We start from the raw sequence: 19,538 nt of genomic DNA, 5'->3' as shown, positions 1-19,538 counted from the left end.
ATAGCAAATTCATTGGAACGAGCTTGTATCATTTAAGCGCATTATGTCGAATGAAAATTTGAACATATGATCAGTTTATTGAATTTATGCTTAAAATTTTATCAAAATTATCTGACAAGGGAAGTGCCTTTGCTGGTACGATCATTTTCAATTTTTTTCGGGTTTATATTGTAGAGGGCAAAAAATAATTAGACACGTATTTTTGCTTTTGTTTCGCTAGTGCGCGGTTATTGATATTCAAGCACTTTTAAGCGAAGTTATTGCATTGTAATCTATTGGAGTTACTGAAATATGCTTTACAATTTTTATTAAGAGATTTTCATTTTCTGCTTTTCATCTGTTTTATGTACTTTTCAGTGGCTGCAGTGCATTACTAAATGCTTTATCTTTAATAAAAAGTGCTTAAATATCAATAACCGCGCACTAGCGAAACAAAAGCAAAAATACGTGTCTAATTATTTTTTGCCCTCTACAATATAAACCCGAAAAAAATTGAAAATGATCGTACCAGCAAAGGTACTTCCCTTGTGAGATGGTTTCTATTTGGTTTGCTAGGTTAGGTTACCATTTATCACGTTAATTCAATTATCATACCGGTAGATTCGAAATCAAAACCTTTATTTCAATTGTGCTGGCGATAAAAGAAAATCGCATTTCTCTTGCCAATGCAACGTGTTTTAAGTTTTGCTATTTTTCATTTTGCTGTTTTAGCTTTGCTCAAATTGACTTTGCTCTTCTTGCTTTTGCTGTTTTTGAACCAAATAGAAGCTTAAATGTCTTCCTGGTTGCTTTATCCGTTCCATATCGGAAAGCAACTCCTCTGTATAAGACAGTGAGTCTCTGCTTTTTGAGATAATAATAAAGATATTGGAGGTTTGACAGTAGTAAAGTTTAAGATTTCCATTGGACATTTTAAAAGGTCCATACTAGATACACTCAATTGTAACGTAGTTAACAGACACTCAATTAACTGACTAAAAGGCAATCAAGTCGAATCAGTGTTTCACCGTTTTTAAAAAATGCACATTAATTGTCAGTAGATTATTCAACAGTCCCTCAACCTATTTGTTTACATTGTATTTGATGTTACTTTCACATTAAATAGCACTTGCCGTGTAAATAAGCTATTTCCAGTTACTGACATTATCTGGTAGATGACAGTATTTCAAGTGACAATTACTGTTAACTTAATGTATCGTTGAAAAGAATCGATATCAATATAAAGGTATTGAGCATTTAAAGAGTAAAATTAATGGTTTTGCTCAGTGAGTAACTCTCAGGGCCTCTAGAAACAACTGAAAGCTCATTTTCTTCTCAATTCTCTAATTCTTTGATAATTTCATCAAATTGACCGTTTTTCAGCATCGAGCACTAAATCTAAAGTATCGATACTTTTACCGAGAAAAAAACAGGGAAACACTAACAAGGAAAGTGCCCTTTCTTTTAAGATTGTTTTCAATTTTTCGAGTTATATTTTGAAATGAAATTACCCAAAACGATTTTGCTTTTTGTGTACTGTTGATATTCAGGCATTTTAATTACAGATATTAATACATTTCAAACACATAAAACAAATGAAATGTAAAAAATGAAAAATCTCAAATTGTGAAGACCTTTTCAGGGACTTCAATAGATTGCAGTGCAATATCATCACTTAAAATGCCTAAAAATCAATAATCGCGCATCAGCGTAAAAAAGGCAAAAATAAGTGTCTAATATTTTTCGTCCTCTTCAATATAAACCCAATATATAGAAAACAATTGTACAAGAAAGGGCACTTTCCTTGTAAGTCGAAGCAAAACAAGTTTAATGGCTAACTATCAGCTAAGCGCAACTGATTTTGGCATAAAATTGAAATTTTTGTGGTTTGAGGGTAAAAATTTGATCAAATATTGTGGCTTGACCTTAATTATCCCTGTCTTGAGCGTTTTTAAAACAAAGGCAATTGATTTGAATTTTTAATTTTCATCTTTTATTATTATTTATTATGCAACAATTTAATTTTAATTACAATTCTCCTTTCATAAATTATTTTTGCTCTTCAAAGCTTTGCATTAGCAAATCTTAGTTTACTTTTTTTACCAATTTTAAATTTTTTTTTGCTCAAATTTACTTTTGATTTGTTTTCAATTTTCATATTTAATTTTATTAATTATTACATATTAATAGTCATTTTTTTCAATGGGTTTTAAAATGAATGTGAATGTGTATCTGTTTTGCTTCACTTCTTGGTATTGAATGTAATGAGATGAACAACAACAAAAAAAGGTCATGATGCGATTCATTTTTTGATTTTTTCCAAAGGCTTTTATGTCTCATCGTTTGTTTCAAAGTAATTTATTAATTCCAAGTTTGATGAATATTTGATTCCTTAATATCTCTAGATTGATCATTTGGGTGCCATCAAAACATTAACAAACTCTGCAAAAAGACAAGAAAAATCATTAGTTGAATTCATATGGAAACAACTTCAAGGAAACCGTTTGACTGTAGAGAAGCTCAGGTTCAGCGGTTTTAGTGCCTCAATCATAAGTAACCTGATGTGCAAATGTCTGAACAAAAATCCTCTTCGACCAGTAATCTCAGTATTTGCTCATAAAGGTGATTACTGAAGATTTCTTGCTCAACAGAAGCAGGTGGTGTTGGGATAATATTGAAAAAGCGGTTTTAATTTTGTCCCCAAGAATCACTATGACATTTGCAGGGTTGATTGCCATGATTCTCGTTGGAATTGGGGCGAAAAATATGAATAGGAAGATTTAAAAGCGTGAGGAGAAATCAAATTGACCTTTTCTTTTCTGGTTATAGTGATTTGTGATTTGCGAAACGGAAGGAAGCGCCTTTTTACACAACTTTCTGGTCATCTTTCAAATGGCACAAGAATTCAATGCTAAGTGTAGCGTTTGGAAGCCTTACCTTGAGAGTCTATTCAATGGTAATGAATTCAGTCAAATAATATTGAATGGTTCTGATTAAATGAACTCTTTTTCTTACCATCATAATTGACCAAACCATCGCCATCCAGATCAGCCTCTTTAATCATATCTTCAACCTCTTCGTCGGTCAATTTTTCCCCTAAATTGGTCATAACGTGCCTTAACTCAGCAGCGTTGATAAAACCATCACCATTCCTGTCAAATACTCTAAAAGCTTCTCGAAGTTCCTCTTCTTTATCTGTTTCCTTCATTTTACGAGACATCATGTGAAGAAATTCATTGAATTCAATAGTTCCATTTCCTGGTTTACAAATGAAGAAAGCAGGGAAGAAGAGAAGGCAAAAAAATATAAATTAAAAGAAAATTAATTCAAATGAAAATGTAAAAGGTTTTCATTAATTGAATGAGAAGCTTAAATTTTATGCAAAACTGGCAAGCTTCAAGTTAATCATCTTTCAACATTAAACCTTTTTACACTATTTCGATATACCTAAGCTGTTCGTATCAATGAATTGCTCGAAATATGGAAAACTTTTTATTCATTATTCTAATGAAACATTTATCGACAATTCAAGATATGTTAGCTGTAAAACATTTCATTTCTAGAAATAGTCTCAATGGCTAGGAGTTGAGTTTGTCAGGTAACTCTGCACTCCAATTCCAAGTACTCTATTCAAATCAATTCTGGTTATTAATTTCTGAAAAAAATCTCTTTTCTTCAACTTTCTCAGATGATAATTTTCGGTGAATCAAACCATTTGAGACTAATCTTTTGTGAAACCATCTTCGGAAGTAGTGGGTGACTTGCTATCACTTTCTGAATAAAAAACAAACTCCTACTTAATAGACAAAAGCAATCCAAGATTGAAGGCAAATTGAAAACAATTGAAAGCATCTCAAGTTATAATCATATCAAACCTTGGCCAGTCTAAGGAATCAGGTAAAGCAATAAATTGCAATACATTGAGCATCATTAAACATCCAATGCATTTTGACCAGGATTACCTGGAAATGTCAACCACTTTAACAATTCATGTAAAATTTTCACCAAAAAATCTCCAAACACAAAAAACTAAAGGGAAAATTTTGAAATCAAATTTTGACTTTTGGTCCACTTTTCGTTCAATCATTTAGCTTTTTTACCTAAATATCGATCCTTTAATGCTTGAGAATCATAAGCTAGAGAAATGATGAAAGAAGGAAAATTTGTATCACTTTCACTTGTATCTTGTATATGTAATGGCTAAAAGATTACCAATTGTTAATGCTTTACAAGTTTACATCTATTAATCAACATGAGCTAATCATTGTATACTGTAAATGAGCAGGATTAACGGAAATTTATATCCAAATAGAAATGAGGAAAAATGATTAATTTTGCTTATTCCTCTTGTTATTGGTTAAATGATCATCACTGTAATGAGAGAACATGACTTTCTAATAACATTAATCGGTGGAAATTTTTTTCCGGATCAAGTTTTCTTCTCCTCAGAACTTCTTTATTCCTTCATTCCATCAAGTTTATTCCTTGAATATAACACACACTCAGAAAAGCATAAATGTATGTTATATTGAATTCCGGTTGATCAGGTTAAAACCATTTCGCTTCAATAGCCATTTAGACCATTTCACTATACGTAACATCGAATCCAAATACTTGAGATTTACCAATTTAATTACAATCATCTTGATCGGCATTATTTACATATTTCATGTGATATTGATTAACAGTTTAATCAAGACTATCAAGTGAATAAATGACAGGAAAATGACATTGAAACGATTAAAAACAAAAAGGCAACTTGACTACAGTTTTGGGTTAAAACCAGGAAAAAATATCAAAACCTTTTGATGTTTCAATCAACTTTTGAAATATTTAATTTTACTCTTCACAATCAATCCATCAAAGCGTAAATAAGTTGATCAATGGCTATGGAAATGGTTTATAATTGTTGGTTTGGTTAATATTTTGGGTTCATGTTTTGCATTATGAATTTGAATTCGAAAAGATGATTCTTGATGTTTCATTTGGCTTTTAAATTGTTCACATTATTCATGGTTACCACTGAGAAACGTGGTTGGAAATATTAATACGACTATTGAGAGTCATTATATTGTTATTAATATTGCTTTTTTTTACAGTAAACCCATCAATGTGAATAGATAATAGAGAAACTTTCTTATTTACTCTTCAGTTGATGGTTTTTGATGATGATTTTGATGATAACATTGATGATATTGGAAACTCATGACATGGATTTGATGATGATGGGAGTTAGGATTTCAAGTCAATGAGTAAAATGTTTACAAATGATGATTTATTTGCTCTAAATATGTTGATTGTTGTTTTGTTTTCTGGTTAGAAATTCTGGTTTAATGTCTTTCTTCATCATCATCATCATTTCAATCCATGAGGTTGAATTAAAGATGTTTATTGTCAGTGAATCGATTCAGATATTTTTGTTTTTCTTTTACCTTATCAAAGCAAAAAATGTAAAGGAAAAAAATGTTTTTACCTTTTTTACCTTTTCTTTTCACAAAAATAATGTTAAAACATATATTTAGCCTTTTGGGAAGAAAATCTGAATCAGGCAATTTTCCTTTTCTTTCTTCATGATAACTTCATTTTCTTTAAAAAAAACTTGTCAAATTGAAATATCTGTATCAACAGAATGTTCATTTGAAAAAAGGTAAACTCACCAGAAACATGGTTTTTTTGATTGAATAACAAATTTTCTGGTTAATGTTGTTAACCAATCAATACATATCTTGAGGTTATCAAATTACAATTGTCAGGTATAAGTTATTATAATCCAGACTTATCTCAAAGATTGAATAAGCTTTGAATAATGAGATTTGGCTTTTTTTGGGTTCTCAGTGAATTTGGGTTTTGTTTATGTTTCTGGAAATAGGTTTTCTATTGTCTTTGGTTGAAAATTTGGTGATGTCTTGGGTTTACCAGTGAACAATGAATTATCGAAACAAGGAGTAAACATTATCATTAAACAGGGAGAATGTTGAGCAATTTGGATTCATAAATTGTTCAATTTGGTGTAAAACAAGTTGAATAAGGAATCCAAATAACGTAAATAACGATTTAACCATTTAACTGGTAAAAAAAGACAGTTTGGCTTTTTGAATTAAGGGAAACACTGGGAAGAGTAGAGTTGAGTAGGAAAACAAATTAGCCTTAAAATGAGAGAAACAAAAGTGAAGATGCAAAAAACAAACCAAATTATATGAACCATGAATATAATTGTACTGAATTTGTTAAGCACAGGGAAAAAGGTGAAAGCAATGGAAGATTCTTGACTGAATTTTAGGTAACAAATCATTTTGGAAGCAAGAATGGCGTTCACAAGATGAACAATTGTACTTTTACTGGTTGCCTTTTTTTGGGTTTACCTAAAATCGTCAATGTAACTTCAATAATGAGAGTGATGAATGATAATCAGGAATAAAAAATAACACTGAACAATAATGAACAAATGGGTTATGGTAATGTGTAAATTGACAAATGGGTAAACAAAGCAATTAACATTATTCCACATGACAATACACATTAAACTAGAGATGATCATCAACGTTAATAATTAACAAATAAACATGAAGACAATTAGCAAGAGACTTGGAGCAACATAACTGTATATAAATATATGAGCTAATTTAATTATTGGTGAACAATTATTGCCTCTTTGCTTGTGAAAGTAAATGTTAACCCATTTCTGGTTATCGATGAAAATTGAACCCATTTTGGTGGAAGAATGTAAAAAACAATTTAACGCTAAATGTTCAGTTGATTCTAGCGATTAATTCAATGATTGAATTACATAAATTGTCAACATGAATGGAAAAATTAGGCTTGGAATATAAATGATACAATTAGTTTCTCGACTGGCAACTTTCAAGTCTAACTGGGAAAACTCACGAGATGTACCTAAAAGTGACTTTAATTAGACCAAATTTCATTCTAGCTTGTTGAGTTATTCATGACATTCTGAATTGATGAATCAAGAGTGATTCTTGAGATTTTTGGGTGAAAAATTTGACATTTCTATTGTAAAATCTTAAGTTTTTAGTGTCAAGAGATGTCAAAATAGACAAAAGAGCGAAACAAATTAAAATTATGTTCAAAGGGTTTTGTTGTTTTTATAAAATTAGATGTTTTCCAGTGAAATTAGCTCTTGGGAAATATATTTCATGGTTTTATTCAAGGATTTTACATGGGATTGATACAATATTTGCTTCTTTCGCGGTTGACTTTTGATTTCATCTGAATTTAAGGATAATTTTGGGTTTCCCTCGTTTTAAAAAGACAATTAAATCTCTTGCTTTTTGTCGATTGATAATTTTTTACGTAAGATGGCGATATTAGCAAAAAAGCTAAATTACGCGCAATTATTATATTTACCGGTAAGAGTTAACGTGATTTGATCAAGCTGGTTTTATTCAATTTATATGTTAAATTTGTCTTAATTTTTGTCTCTGTATTAGTCTTTAATATGTTTCTAATTGTGTCTAAATGTGTCTAAATGTATTTAATTTGAATCAAAATTACTGCCAGCAAAGCTACAGTCTATGGGTAAGTCAAGGGCTTGTCTGGATGACATTCATTTTGGTATGTATCTATTTAGATAGAGGATAACGAAAATTAATCTAATTGTTTAAATATTTGTCTCTTCAATTAGCTCTCGGCAATGAGTTTCTTCATATTTGGATGGAGTCCTATTTCAATCAAAGTCAATCGATAAACCAAAAGTCAATGGGTAAAAATTTATTATTGAACAGACGACTTTCCATTTGCCTCCAAGAGAAAGTCTGAACTGGAAAATTCCTCTCATCATCACAAATTAATCAAATTATGGACAATCGGTGACCGGTTAATAATTGCCATTTAATCCAATCAAGTCAACGATGAAAGTTTTCTATCAGTTTGTTGAGAAAAGGAGTTACAAGTAAAGTTAATTTCGATGGTAAACTTGAAAAACGGAGGGAAACAGAAGACTAACAAGACATGAAACTTAATCAAGAGCAATAACTCTAATTTCGTGTCTTACAATAACTTCAATCCTATTATTTATACTTTTGATTTTTCTACCTTCGCTTCACACCGCTGTACACCAACGTTTCCATCAGCATCATCATCATGTTCTCACGAGATTCAACCCACAAACCCTGTTTTTTTTGGAAACTTATCTTCTGAGATATATAAAAATTATACTTTTCACCATTGATTAACTCTCTTCTTTCCAATCTCTGTAAGTATTTTCCTTTCCTTTCATCATCTTTTTTGTTTTCCTTCACCTTCTCACCCATATTCTTGATTATAGTTTTACAGTTAAATAGAGTAAGTGATCATCAACTAAATTGGAGCTCAAGGAAAAGAGAGGAGCAAGATGTGACAAAAGCCAGGCTGGACATGATCTCAATCCACAATGATTTGGTGACTCTGCTCATTGTAATCTATCTGCTTGCAATGTCAATCAATTGATAATCCTGAAACTGAAAGGCTTAAAGATTTTCATAACCTAAAGGAACATTAATTTAATGATTATACAGAAGACACAATCATCATTAGCAGAAGCAGAAGCAAAACATGTAACAAGGCAAAACAAGACATTAAGTTAACAACAATCTGTATCATTTTAACAAGTTTACCAATTTGTGTGCCTACAAAATATCAAATTTCAATCCATTATCACTCTCAAGCGACAACATTTATAATGATGATATCATTATACATCCAATAAGCAGATTTCCTGATTTCACGAAAGGGTGGAAAGGCAGAGAAGAAAAAAAAATCAAATATAGTTCAAGTTACTCTCAATTCATCATTCTCTTTCTTCATCAGTATCATCATCATGTTTTTCAATATAGATTATGATTTACTATTAACGAAACGTAAGTTGACAAGTTTAATGCCTCCACTTTCATTGTAACTTGATAACTTGAACTTGTTTTGTAGTAAATCACAGGAATGAAACAAACAAGGCAACCTCAATGTTCACAATTTAGAAGCTTCACCAGCAGTTGATAAATCAGTCTGATGATCAAAATGAAATGAATCTTGAAAATGACTTATTCATCAAAATTACGAGAAACAGAGGAAACCAGTTGATAAAGAAAAAAAAGGAATCAAAATGAATGAGAAATTTTGGTAATCTGAGAGTCAACTAACCATGGTATATAAATGGTATCTTCATTGGAAGAAGGAGGAGTAATCAATGGAAGACAATAAACAATAATCAAAGTGAATCAAGGAGGAGTTGAAATTGGAGGTGAGAAGTTGAAATGAAACAATGTTTTCCATCCGTCAAAATGAAAGTTATTTTCTGCTCTTCACACTTCTATCTTATTATCAAAGATAACCATTTTGATAACCTGAACGCAAAAATGGAATGATTGTAATAATGATTTGAAATGTTCGTTTTTTCTCAAAGCTCATTCATTTTTGGTAAATAACAAGGGATTCATCATCCAATAAATGTAATAATTTATCAATGTCAACAACATCTAAAAGTCCGTTTGTTACCTTTCATTTAGATGTTGTTGTCAATAACAAATAGTCTCTATTGACAGGTTATAAAAGTAGATGTTACCTGTTATCCAGTTGAATGTTTCTCTTTTTTGTTCGTTGCTCAAACAAAAAGGTTAAACGTGTATTGTAAACTGAAACTTTGAATTTTATAGATTTTTTACTCTCAAAAAAAGCCATTTATTCACTTTGATGAATCAGAAGGAAACAAAATTAATTTAAATTAGTTGAATTGTGTGTTGAAAACGGTAAACATTGGATCAATGATTAGCTTTCAAAACCTTTCCTTGACTTTTTTAACTTGATCAACAGTAAATGTTGAACTAAAGGTTTTCATTGACAAACTCAACATTGCTAATTGTCACTCTTGATTAATTAGTTTGATGAGATTGAGGTTAATTAGTAGAAGAAGAAGAAGAAAGTGAAAGAAATATCATGAAGTATCTTCAATGAATCAAGATAAATGAACTTGTTTTTACACGATTTTTCTCTCTTGTCTAATCCGTTTCAGTTGGTGATGATCAATTTTCCGCTGATATCAATTATGCACCAAGCAAAATGAGTAAAATAATGGTAAACATTGAAATGGATTAACTGATAAATTATTAAATTCAGTTGAAAGCTGTTGAAAGTCGCAGTTGAAAGACAAACAAAGTCTAAATATAAATCAATTGTCATCAACAATTCAAATGTAATCATTTCACTCCATTCAATGTGTGTTCAATGATTCAATTTGAGGGCATAATTTAAATGACTCTTTGAAACAACACTTAAACTACAATTTAAACAAGCGATTTAAAATGCTTCTGGATAATTGAAAAGCTAAATCTACATTTTTGTAAAATGAGTTACAATTTGATTGTAAACTCACTTTTTAACCTCAAATTTATGAGAATTAAATTAAACCTTTTTGAATCTACTTTGCTGTTGACAAACAAATTAAATTTAATCTTTCTTTACATGAAAAAAGGTAAACAATTTGCTGTTGATTTTACAGAAAAACATGAAATGTTGATGAATTTTTTCAATTTTAAACATTTTAACATTTTCCTTTCAAAAGATTAACTTTTACAACGCAATTGACGATTAAGATTAAATCTTTGTTGATTAAAATCTAGATTACAGGTTGACCTGAACATGAACAATGAATGAAATAAGTTGAAATGGGAACAAAAATAGATGAGAAAAGAGTTGATCATTATAAGTAGAGTTGTTCATCTTTTCCCTGAACACTTCAACTTGGATTAATAACTTGTGTTATAACTGTTTGTCTGCCTTCATGTTGGGTAATAAAGATACAAATTGTATCTTGAATCACGTTGAAATGGTCAAGATATTAATGTACAAAATATATGTAATAACGATGATAATTAAGGTTGGAAAGAGTTTAACTTTACACATTTCCATGTAACTTTGGTTCCAACTGACGAGAAAAACATTTTTTGGTTGTTATGAATATTGAACTTTCAACATTATTTGTTGACCCAAAAACATTTTCCCTGGTTAATGCTGGGAGATTATTTTTCACTCCAAGATTGAGTTGAAAATAAAAAGCTAATTTTTGTCCAATCTCGAGTTGAAAACAGTTTTTGAAAAAAGTAAATAACAAAAAATGGAAATCGTTTCAATTTTAATTTTTACTATTGTCTCAAAATTGATTGATGATTTGGAAGTGATTAAGTTAATTTGATGATTGTTGATGTAATCATTAATCAAAATTATAATTTGACCAACTCAATTGAAACTTGAAATCTCTGTCTATAACAAATGATATTCAGTGAATATTGAAGCTTAGCTTAAGATCAAGATTTGTTTTATTTCCAATTGAAACAAAATTTATTGACTTGTAATTTAATTAACATCTGAAAGTTAAATTGATCATCTTTAAATTTTCTTTTAGTCAGCAATTAAAATTAAGATTTCATAAAATTTAGTTGAATGGTTCAATCAATTGATATTTTCAGCAATTAACTGATCAATTCAACATTTAAACTGAATAAGCGAAAATTTTGATTTCAAATTTCAAGCTTGACTTCTTGCCAGATCTGCAAGTTTCAACGTTTTTTGAAGTTCATTCTTAATCAAAAAGTTACTTGAAAATCAAATTAAATTTCAAAAAATGCTTTACCAATTCGAATCATTTTCATCTTAATCATGAATCTTTCCAATCTGAATGAAACTAATTGTGGAAAATCTAACAATTAAAAGTCAACTATTCGAAGATTCGATAGTTGAGAGGATTCTCGGAATAATCTTTTTTTGAGCTCAATTCACAAGTTCATCATAACTTTATGATTATTGTGAGATGAAAATTCCTTGAACATCTTTGTTTGAAAAGTCGAGTGGTAAATGTTTGTGCTATCAGTGGACATTCATGGTGATATCATGATTGATTGGTTTATCTCTGGAACAAATGAATGATACAATTGTTCATTTTGATTGTGTCTGTTTCACTTGGAAAATTACCATGTTTTTTGATAGTTCTTACAATCTTAATTTTGTCAAATGAAAACGCTGTTCATGTTGACTTGAGAACCAGAATTCTGGGTTAAACTCATGAGTCAAATCAAAGTGAATAATGGATACCATTGTCAACCATCTCATGGTCTATTTAATCAGTTCAATCATCATCATCATTCCATTTCATTTTGTGAACATTTCCTTTTTATTCACAACTAAACATTTTCTTTCACATCTTTATCCCTTTACAGACATTATTTTACATTTACAGCATTTCATCTTTACTCTCAGTTTGCCCTGTTTTCCGTCAACTGGTTCAAGCTTATGTTTATTTCATCCTCATAATGTTGCCGGTGTTTGGGTTAAACTCACTAAACGCCTGTAAACCTTTGCCTTGGTTGTCAGCAAACCTGTCATTTGTATCTTTACCCACAGGTAAGGTTAATGTTTAAGTAAACATTTAATCTTGATTCTGGTGCTTAAGGGCTGTATGATGAGCATGCTAACTATCTCATGTATTTTGCTATCAATTTTATTTCCTTTTATTTCCTCATCACCTTCAACAATCAACCCAATTTTGAACATTTGAAATGAAAGTAAAAATAAATATAAATATTTCCTGTTCCTCTTTTTTTTCAACTGAATGAAGACAATAACTGATGGAAATTTGCATTTCTTTCGTTCAACATTTTCAGGTAAACATTTTTACTTGTTTTTCCAGTTTCAAGTAAACTTGGAATGGATTCTGGGAAAATTGGAGCATTTATTGCAACTCCAAGTGGTTATTATAATGAAAAGACTGGATATTCTGCCTTCAATGTATCTACTTCTAGATTCCGTAAACTCATTGTTTTACAATCAACTGAGATACAGAATGTTGAAACCTAAGTGTTCAATGATCTTTCCTCTTCAGTCAACCCATTAATGTGAACTAACTCATTCTCTTGAAACTCAGAGTTCAATTGTTCATTAAATGTCAAAACTATTTACTCATAGAATATTCAACCTTCAATTCCATCATGAATACAAAGAGAGAACCTGAGATTTTTCAAACTCTGAAAATCACAAATGTCTAAAATCAGAAAAGCTACTACAGAAATGGTTTAAAAGGTTCAATAAAATCAAACAATTACCCAAAAAATTCTGTAAAAAAACTCTATTTTTAGCTTTTTTTAATATAAAAGCGATTTGGAAATTAATTTCATCTTTTGCATTCTAAATTCCTTGTTATTGACAGAAAATTATGAAGTTATTCCAAGCTTTCCTACCAATGAATTAGAGGCTGAAACTGGTTGTGTTTTCATAGTTGATTGGATGACCATTTAATCATTTGATCAAATTTCATCAAATGAACAATCTAAAAGTGGAAAGGCTAAAAAAGGTTGAAAAGCATTTGATTAAATAATAATATTATTTTTCAACTTCATTTTCAGGTTTCCTGGTAATCATGGTGAACCAGAAAAGCCATTACCAATTCAATGGATGACAGTTTATATCAAAATTTACTTTTGGCCAGTCCAATGTTTTCATTTGGTTAACATGATGGAAAAGCTTGAGGCTATTTACTGTCAACTTGTCATTTCATTTAATACTCTTTAGGCTGAAATAAACATTGAAGCTCAGTCACCATTGATGATCATCTTTCATGGAACCATTTTTGTTATCCTTTCAGTTTCACACATTTATCCTGATCATCATGAAAAATGATGAAAAGGGCAAAACTGGATAACCTAAAGACCATGGAAGGATTGATAGTAAAGAAAAAATTGTCAACAATTTACTGATTTCAATAACATTCCAGAATATTTTTCATCTCTTTTAACCCTAATTTTTACTGTTTATCAAATTATTGATCCACTTTTTTTTCTCATTTCATCGACTTCTTTTGATAATCAATTGATACACAGATTTGAATCGGAAGTGGGATTCAGTGGAAATGGGATTTGCTATGGGAAACCAGATGAAATGTGTAGGTTGATCAATGAATTCACCAATTTTCATAGTTTATCTTTTTCTTGATACTTTGTCCAATTGATGGATGAAAACAAAAACTGAGCCATAAGGGTGATGATAAAGAGCATTTCATATTTCAATTGTTCATGTTGCTATTTTTTTGTGTAACAAGTATTTTCATGAGTAAATAATGGTTGACCTTTTCCAATGTTTACTTCACCCAAAAATAACAACAGTTGATGAGACAATCCATTGTTGCTATTGTAACCTGAAGATGATATTATTTCAGTAAATAAGATTAAAGGGCAACAATAATCATTTTTGATTTTGTTTCATTGTTAAGAACAATATTCAATGAAATCAAAATGGTAAATGAAAAGTAAATTAAATACATTTGTCCTTTTGATGGTCAACACCAATCTGTTCATCAGGTAATTACACTTTAATATCAAAGGTTAACCCATCATTAAGCTTGGTAAATGAATTTTTGATGAAAAAAAAGATGATCCAAGTTTAAAATGAAACGTTTGGATCAAGTTGAACATGAAATTACCTTCAAAAGCAGCCAATTTCAATGTAACAGTTTCATGTCATAATAATGAGGCGAAAATAATCTCATCATTTTTTCAAACTTTAATTTTAATCTGTAACGAATAAATCATTGCTTTCGTTTTTAATGATTGCTCGGTTAATTGTTGGTAATTTAACAAATTATCCACAACCTTGGAGGGATTTTATATCCCAATCAAAAATTTTGTGCTTCTCTTGAAATCTTTTTACAAATTCAGAGCTTCTTTGAATCTTATTCCTTGAATTTTCAATATATCGTACATTCGATGCTGAGTTATTCAAGTTTCCTTCAGATTAACTGAATGTTTTCCTGAAATTGATAAAGACTAAGAACAAGAAAATTTGTGTTCGAAACTCGATTGTATTTTTTTGGTTGATCTTTCTATTATTGCTCAGCTTCGATAAAATGATTTCGTGTATCGATAGTTTTCTTGGTTTTTATTATTCGGTTGATCATTTTTCTCATTATTACTTTGGAAGCAATTTTTTCTCCTATTTTTTCCAATTACTTTTAGATAACTTGGATTTTAACCTCAGATAACGATAATTTTCTGAGCTACTGATGGATGCATCTTTAAAATTTTGCTTCAATTCTTTGGGCTGACAGACAACTCAGGAAAATTGATGAAGCAAAAAGTCTTGAAATTGTGTTTTCAATTACTTTGAAAATTGCTCTAATACAGTAAATCTGTATTCTGATCATTTATCAAAAATGAGACAACTAATTGAATAATAATTAAACTGTCTTGAAAATAAATTGCAAACTTTACAGAATCAAATCAACTTTAGATAATTATAGTGAAAATATTCTCGTCTTGAAATTTGGGCTCAAAGTGTTTAAAATAAAGTAGATACAAGGTGATGATGAATGTTCAACTTGCAGTGAACAGTTTCAATTGAAACCTTTAAGCTCAATGAAAATGGACACTAATTTGTCAAGCCAACCCAATGTTGACACCTTAATGTTATCTTGAAATGTCACCATTATAAAGGCAGTCTTGTTGACTAACCTGATAGGAATATTAATCATGTTAATCATGAAGATATGAGAATTGGTTGGTTATACTTGTAACGTTATTTCCGATTGAAAAACAACGGATACATTAAAAACTGAGTCTTTCAATGTTTCCATTTTTACCAGTTTGTTCCCTTAATGGTTAACTCAATCTATTGTTTCCTAAATTTAATTATGTAAATATGCTTTTGATTAGCTTGCAAATTGATCCATTTAACCAGCCTTTTGGGTTGAAACGTTTCCTCGGACTACAATGGAGCCTTTGCAGAAACAATATTATCAAAAGTTCAATCTGTTGAACCTAAATTTCAAGCTAAATTACTGGCTTTAAATTGTTGTGAATTGGCGAGATTGTAATTAGTGTTCAACATTTGCCAGAGAAAATTAAAGACAAAAATTCTAGACCTTTTCTGATTAACCTCTCAAAGCCTCAATCAATAAATGTTGAGTTTTGTTCAAATTATGCAAATTGATCAATAAACTGGTTGATTTGGGTTGATTGGGAAAATGTATTTTACAATTTGGTCAATTAATCAAAATTGAATTTACTCTTGACTTGTTTTAATTTTCCCAATTGTCTCTTCTGATTATCAACATTGAAGTTATTGATTGAATCTTTTCAATGGGAATCAATTGTCCATTGATTTATTGCATTTCAGTAAATTTTGCTTGAAAGACAAAACAAATGCAGACGAATGTCAATATTGGCATTTCAATATTTCAATGGTTTAATAATTGATTCAATTGATTTAATGAAGGGTTCAGTTTTTGATTATATGTTGTCAAGTGTTGACATTGTGATAGGCAACCACAATACATATTTTCAAAGGTTTGTGTTTAACCTTAAAGTGTTTTAAATTGCGTAAAAAAAGGGAATTGCGCTTGTACAGTTTGAACATAATCGAGAGACAGTCGATTCTTCATCTTTGTTCATCTTCTTGTCATCTTGCTATTTTGCCTTTTCTTACAAATAACCTGGCAGGTTTACCGTTTGTCGTCTAATTTTAGCGCCATTTTGCCAAATCACATATTAAAATGCAGTAAACAGAGGGAAATAAATAGACCATTGAAAGGCAAATGTCTAATATAATTATGAATATATTTTTATGCATATTATATTGAAAATTATACACTTATAAATGTATATATATTTATAAATGTCTGAGTGTCTCAATGATTTCAAGTTGCTTTCCTTTTTGATATTTTTATATCATGAAAAGCTATTATTAGTTGCTTCGCAATTAATGCGGTTAATTAGATGATGAAAATAATGAAGATTGTTGAAGAATGAAAGTTTGGCCTGGAGAAGAGAGGAAAAAATGAATGTGATGAAGAGGAATGGGGAATGTTGGTGAACAAGTGAAGAGTGTTTGCTGGTGCAATAATGATTAAAAACTGGTGATGAACATGATGAGTATAATGTTGATTAAGATGATTAATTGAAGTTGGAAAGTGTGTGTTAACAAGTCTGTTTTTTGTTGTTGTACTCACCATCTTGGTCAACAAGAGTGACCATATTTTTGAGCTCAGTTTCTGTTGCTCGTTGACCCAAAGATCTCATAACAATACCCAATTCAGTTGAAGTGATTCGTCCATCGCAATCTTTATCAAACAGTCTAAAGGCCTCCTGAAATTCAGCTATCTGTTCCTGGGTCAGGCCATATTCAGCCTAATACAAGATTACATTTAAATCAATCAATTATCAATCTTTCAAATAATTAATGGTCAAAGTCAATGGGTAACAAGCGTTTGGGTTTAACCAGAAAATTTTTGCCAACCAAAAGTCTCTCTGCCTTTTCCTTGCTATCTTTTTGCTTGAGCTTTACTTTTTACATTCTTAGCTTTTGCTGCCTTTCAATTGTTCATGTTAATATCGCTATTTGTAAATTGTTTTCCTTGATTGTTGTACATTTGTTTTCATTTGCTGCCTTTCATTCCCTCACGCTGTTTTGTTGGATGTTAATATTGTTTTATCAGGGATTTCTTGTGTGCTTTAGTTTTTCAATGACTTTCTCAACTTGTTAAATCCAGTTTCAATGTTGAATTTGGTGTTGAGCCAAAATATTTTTTTTTTCATCATTTCTTTTCTCGCAACTGTTTGATCATCATCTTCATCTTATTTCTTTTCTTCTCCTTATTCTTATATATATATATGCTCATATTTATGTTCAGTTTTATAATTAACTTGGTATCACTTGAATAAGCTGGGCTCAAGACAAACAACCAACGTTTCCAAGGACAATTAACGGGTGAAAGGCTTTTTTTCCCCTTAATCCTGGCGAAAACATTCAATTGATTCATGATAATGATCTACCCTGGTTATTATATTAATCATAATAGATGGTATTTGCGATTCTCTTGCAAAGCAGCAAACTGTTTAAACGGTTAAACATGAAATACGGCCAACTTAGCAACTATATACTGTGTGTTAGGCCTTTGGTATATCTTTTTTGCTTTGCTGCTCAGCAAATCATTTGCAAATCAATATGTGATTCAATTGGGATTGAGAGGAAATAAAAAAGGATTATTAATGTTATTATTAACACTCTAATCATCGACTGTGATCATTATAATCAATGTATTTGGATCATTATTTGGTTGATAATAGAGTCAATTGAATGGCTTTGATTTTTAGATTCACACTTCTTTCTTTATCTGGTAATGGATAGCCTTATTGATTAATGGTTATTGGACTTACCTGTAAATTGGTATCACAAGGATCAGGATGCATGGAGTCGTTTAACATTAACTCCTAAAAAGGGTTAAAATATGATGAGATTAATTAATGATTGGTGAGATGAAATAATGACACTGTCTACACAAGGTTAAGAGTCTATTTGGGTATGTTTGTATGTAAAGCAAGTGGCAACAGAACAGAGTCAAAAATCCAAACAAGAGAAGCTGTTTTTTTAGAACAAATTGTCACACTAAATGTTTAAATTAACATCACACTAATTTTAATCCTTAGGATCCAATCAGATAGCCAAGTAAATCCAGTAAAAAAACCGTTGAAATTTGAATCCAGTAAAAGGTGAAAAGAGAGGTTAACTTATGAGTAATCTTTGTCTATTCACATGTAAAAAGCAGGCGACTCTAGTCTTATTCACTGTAAGAGTTTACTTTTTGATTTGTAATGTAATCTTACTGTTGATTGTTGTTGTTGATGATGAAGATGTTAATGACAATGATGATGAAAGTGATGATGATAATAGAGAGAAGAAGAAGAAGAAGAAGAAGATAATTTGTATTAATATACAGGGAAACAAACAGACTGCATTAAAGCTGCAAAATACACAAGAATAAAGTTGATTGTCGAAAATGCTGTATCCAACTGTTGCGATTTCAATTGCCAACAAAAACTAAACTTTTCTTCCTTCTCTTTCTCTACTTATTAATAAAATCTCTTTCATTACACATCATCTTTCATTCCCTTTCTCTGTCTCTCTCTTTCTCCTCTCTTTGTTTCTCTTTTATCTTCTTTTCTTTCTCTTCTTCTTCTTCTTCTTCTTCTAATTTTTGTTTCAAAAACAAATTTAGACTGAAATGTTGTTATTTCTTTCTCTGGTTATTCTTGCCTTCTGACAAAAATAAGTTATCATAGATATTAAATGAGCATTCTCAGTCTCTCACTTTAATCTTTCTCTCTTTTTATCATCCAAATCATCATGTTTCCTCTTTCTTTTTTACCTTCAACTCTTTCTTTTGTCTTCACCACCTTACACCGAATCAGCAACAAATGAATTTTAAAATAACTCTTGTTGCAATTTTAAAACTCCTTTCCGTTCTCAGGGTTAAATCAACTGATTTAACCAACGTTTACTCAACTTGTGAATATTTAACCAATTAAATGATAACCTGAACAATTACAAATTTCAAAGTCAAGTATAATAAAAATTGTAAATTCCCAGAATCTGCTATTTTTGTAATTCTGGTCGCTTCTTTAGACTTCATTTAGACTCTCAATTGTTACATTGAGCTTTATTGAGAAAAATTTTGACGTCTTTTCCCTCCTCAACATTAAATTTAACCATTAATATTAATTTCTGAATTAGCGGTTCAATAGTAATTG

At 30.3% G+C, this 19,538-nt stretch overlaps 1 protein-coding gene and 1 long non-coding RNA gene across 6 annotated transcripts; one reads left to right on the top strand and one right to left on the bottom strand.

Moving 5' to 3' along the window:
- Positions 1–1,949: 1,949 nt before the first annotated feature.
- LOC107359747 (calmodulin) lies at positions 1,950–18,794 on the bottom strand. Of its 4 annotated transcripts, none has more exons than XM_089268533.1 (5): positions 18,615–18,794; positions 18,168–18,221; positions 16,961–17,138; positions 2,917–3,237; positions 1,950–2,421 (listed from the first exon to the last, which is right to left on the bottom strand). In XM_089268533.1, exons 2-4 carry the CDS (start codon positions 18,213–18,215, stop codon positions 2,945–2,947), a joined length of 519 nt encoding a protein of 172 aa, XP_089124659.1. In that variant the 5' UTR covers positions 18,216–18,221; positions 18,615–18,794; the 3' UTR covers positions 1,950–2,421; positions 2,917–2,944. The 4 variants fall into 4 exon arrangements, with proteins under 4 accessions (XP_089124659.1, XP_089124660.1, XP_015781784.1 ...); XM_089268534.1 differs by having other exon boundaries at positions 2,995–3,237; XM_015926298.3 differs by having other exon boundaries at positions 18,168–18,794.
- Positions 7,319–13,072, top strand: LOC107359748 (uncharacterized). 2 transcript variants are annotated; one of them, XR_016199373.1, is made up of 6 exons: positions 7,319–7,518; positions 7,625–8,194; positions 8,267–8,837; positions 8,902–9,214; positions 12,183–12,366; positions 12,627–13,072. It is a non-coding gene; the product is annotated as an uncharacterized LOC107359748 (long non-coding RNA). The 2 variants fall into 2 exon arrangements; XR_003081836.2 differs by lacking the exons at positions 12,183–12,366; positions 12,627–13,072 and adding an exon at positions 9,983–10,391.
- Positions 18,795–19,538: the final 744 nt, after the last annotated feature.

Source organism: Tetranychus urticae, chromosome 3, assembly GCF_039701765.1.
Source record: "Tetranychus urticae isolate SD_2017Ah chromosome 3, NJAU_TeUrti_SD_1.0, whole genome shotgun sequence".
Classification (NCBI taxonomy): domain Eukaryota; kingdom Metazoa; phylum Arthropoda; class Arachnida; order Trombidiformes; family Tetranychidae; genus Tetranychus; species Tetranychus urticae.
The sequence above is the reverse complement of the archived record's forward strand: the minus strand, read 5'-3'. Positions and strand labels throughout refer to the sequence as shown.

Bases quoted from the DNA above. Each gene is read 5' to 3' on its own strand.
- LOC107359747 (XM_015926298.3), bottom strand. From the start codon at position 18,215: ATGTTAAACGACTCCATGCATCCTGATCCTTGTGATACCAATTTACAG. The intron at 17,139-18,167 runs GTAAGTCCAATA...ATCTTGTATTAG, and splicing joins CTTGTGATACCAATTTACAG to GCTGAATATGGCCTGACCCA. The intron at 3,238-16,960 runs GTGAGTACAACA...TTTGTAAACCAG, and splicing joins CACTCTTGTTGACCAAGATG to GAAATGGAACTATTGAATTC.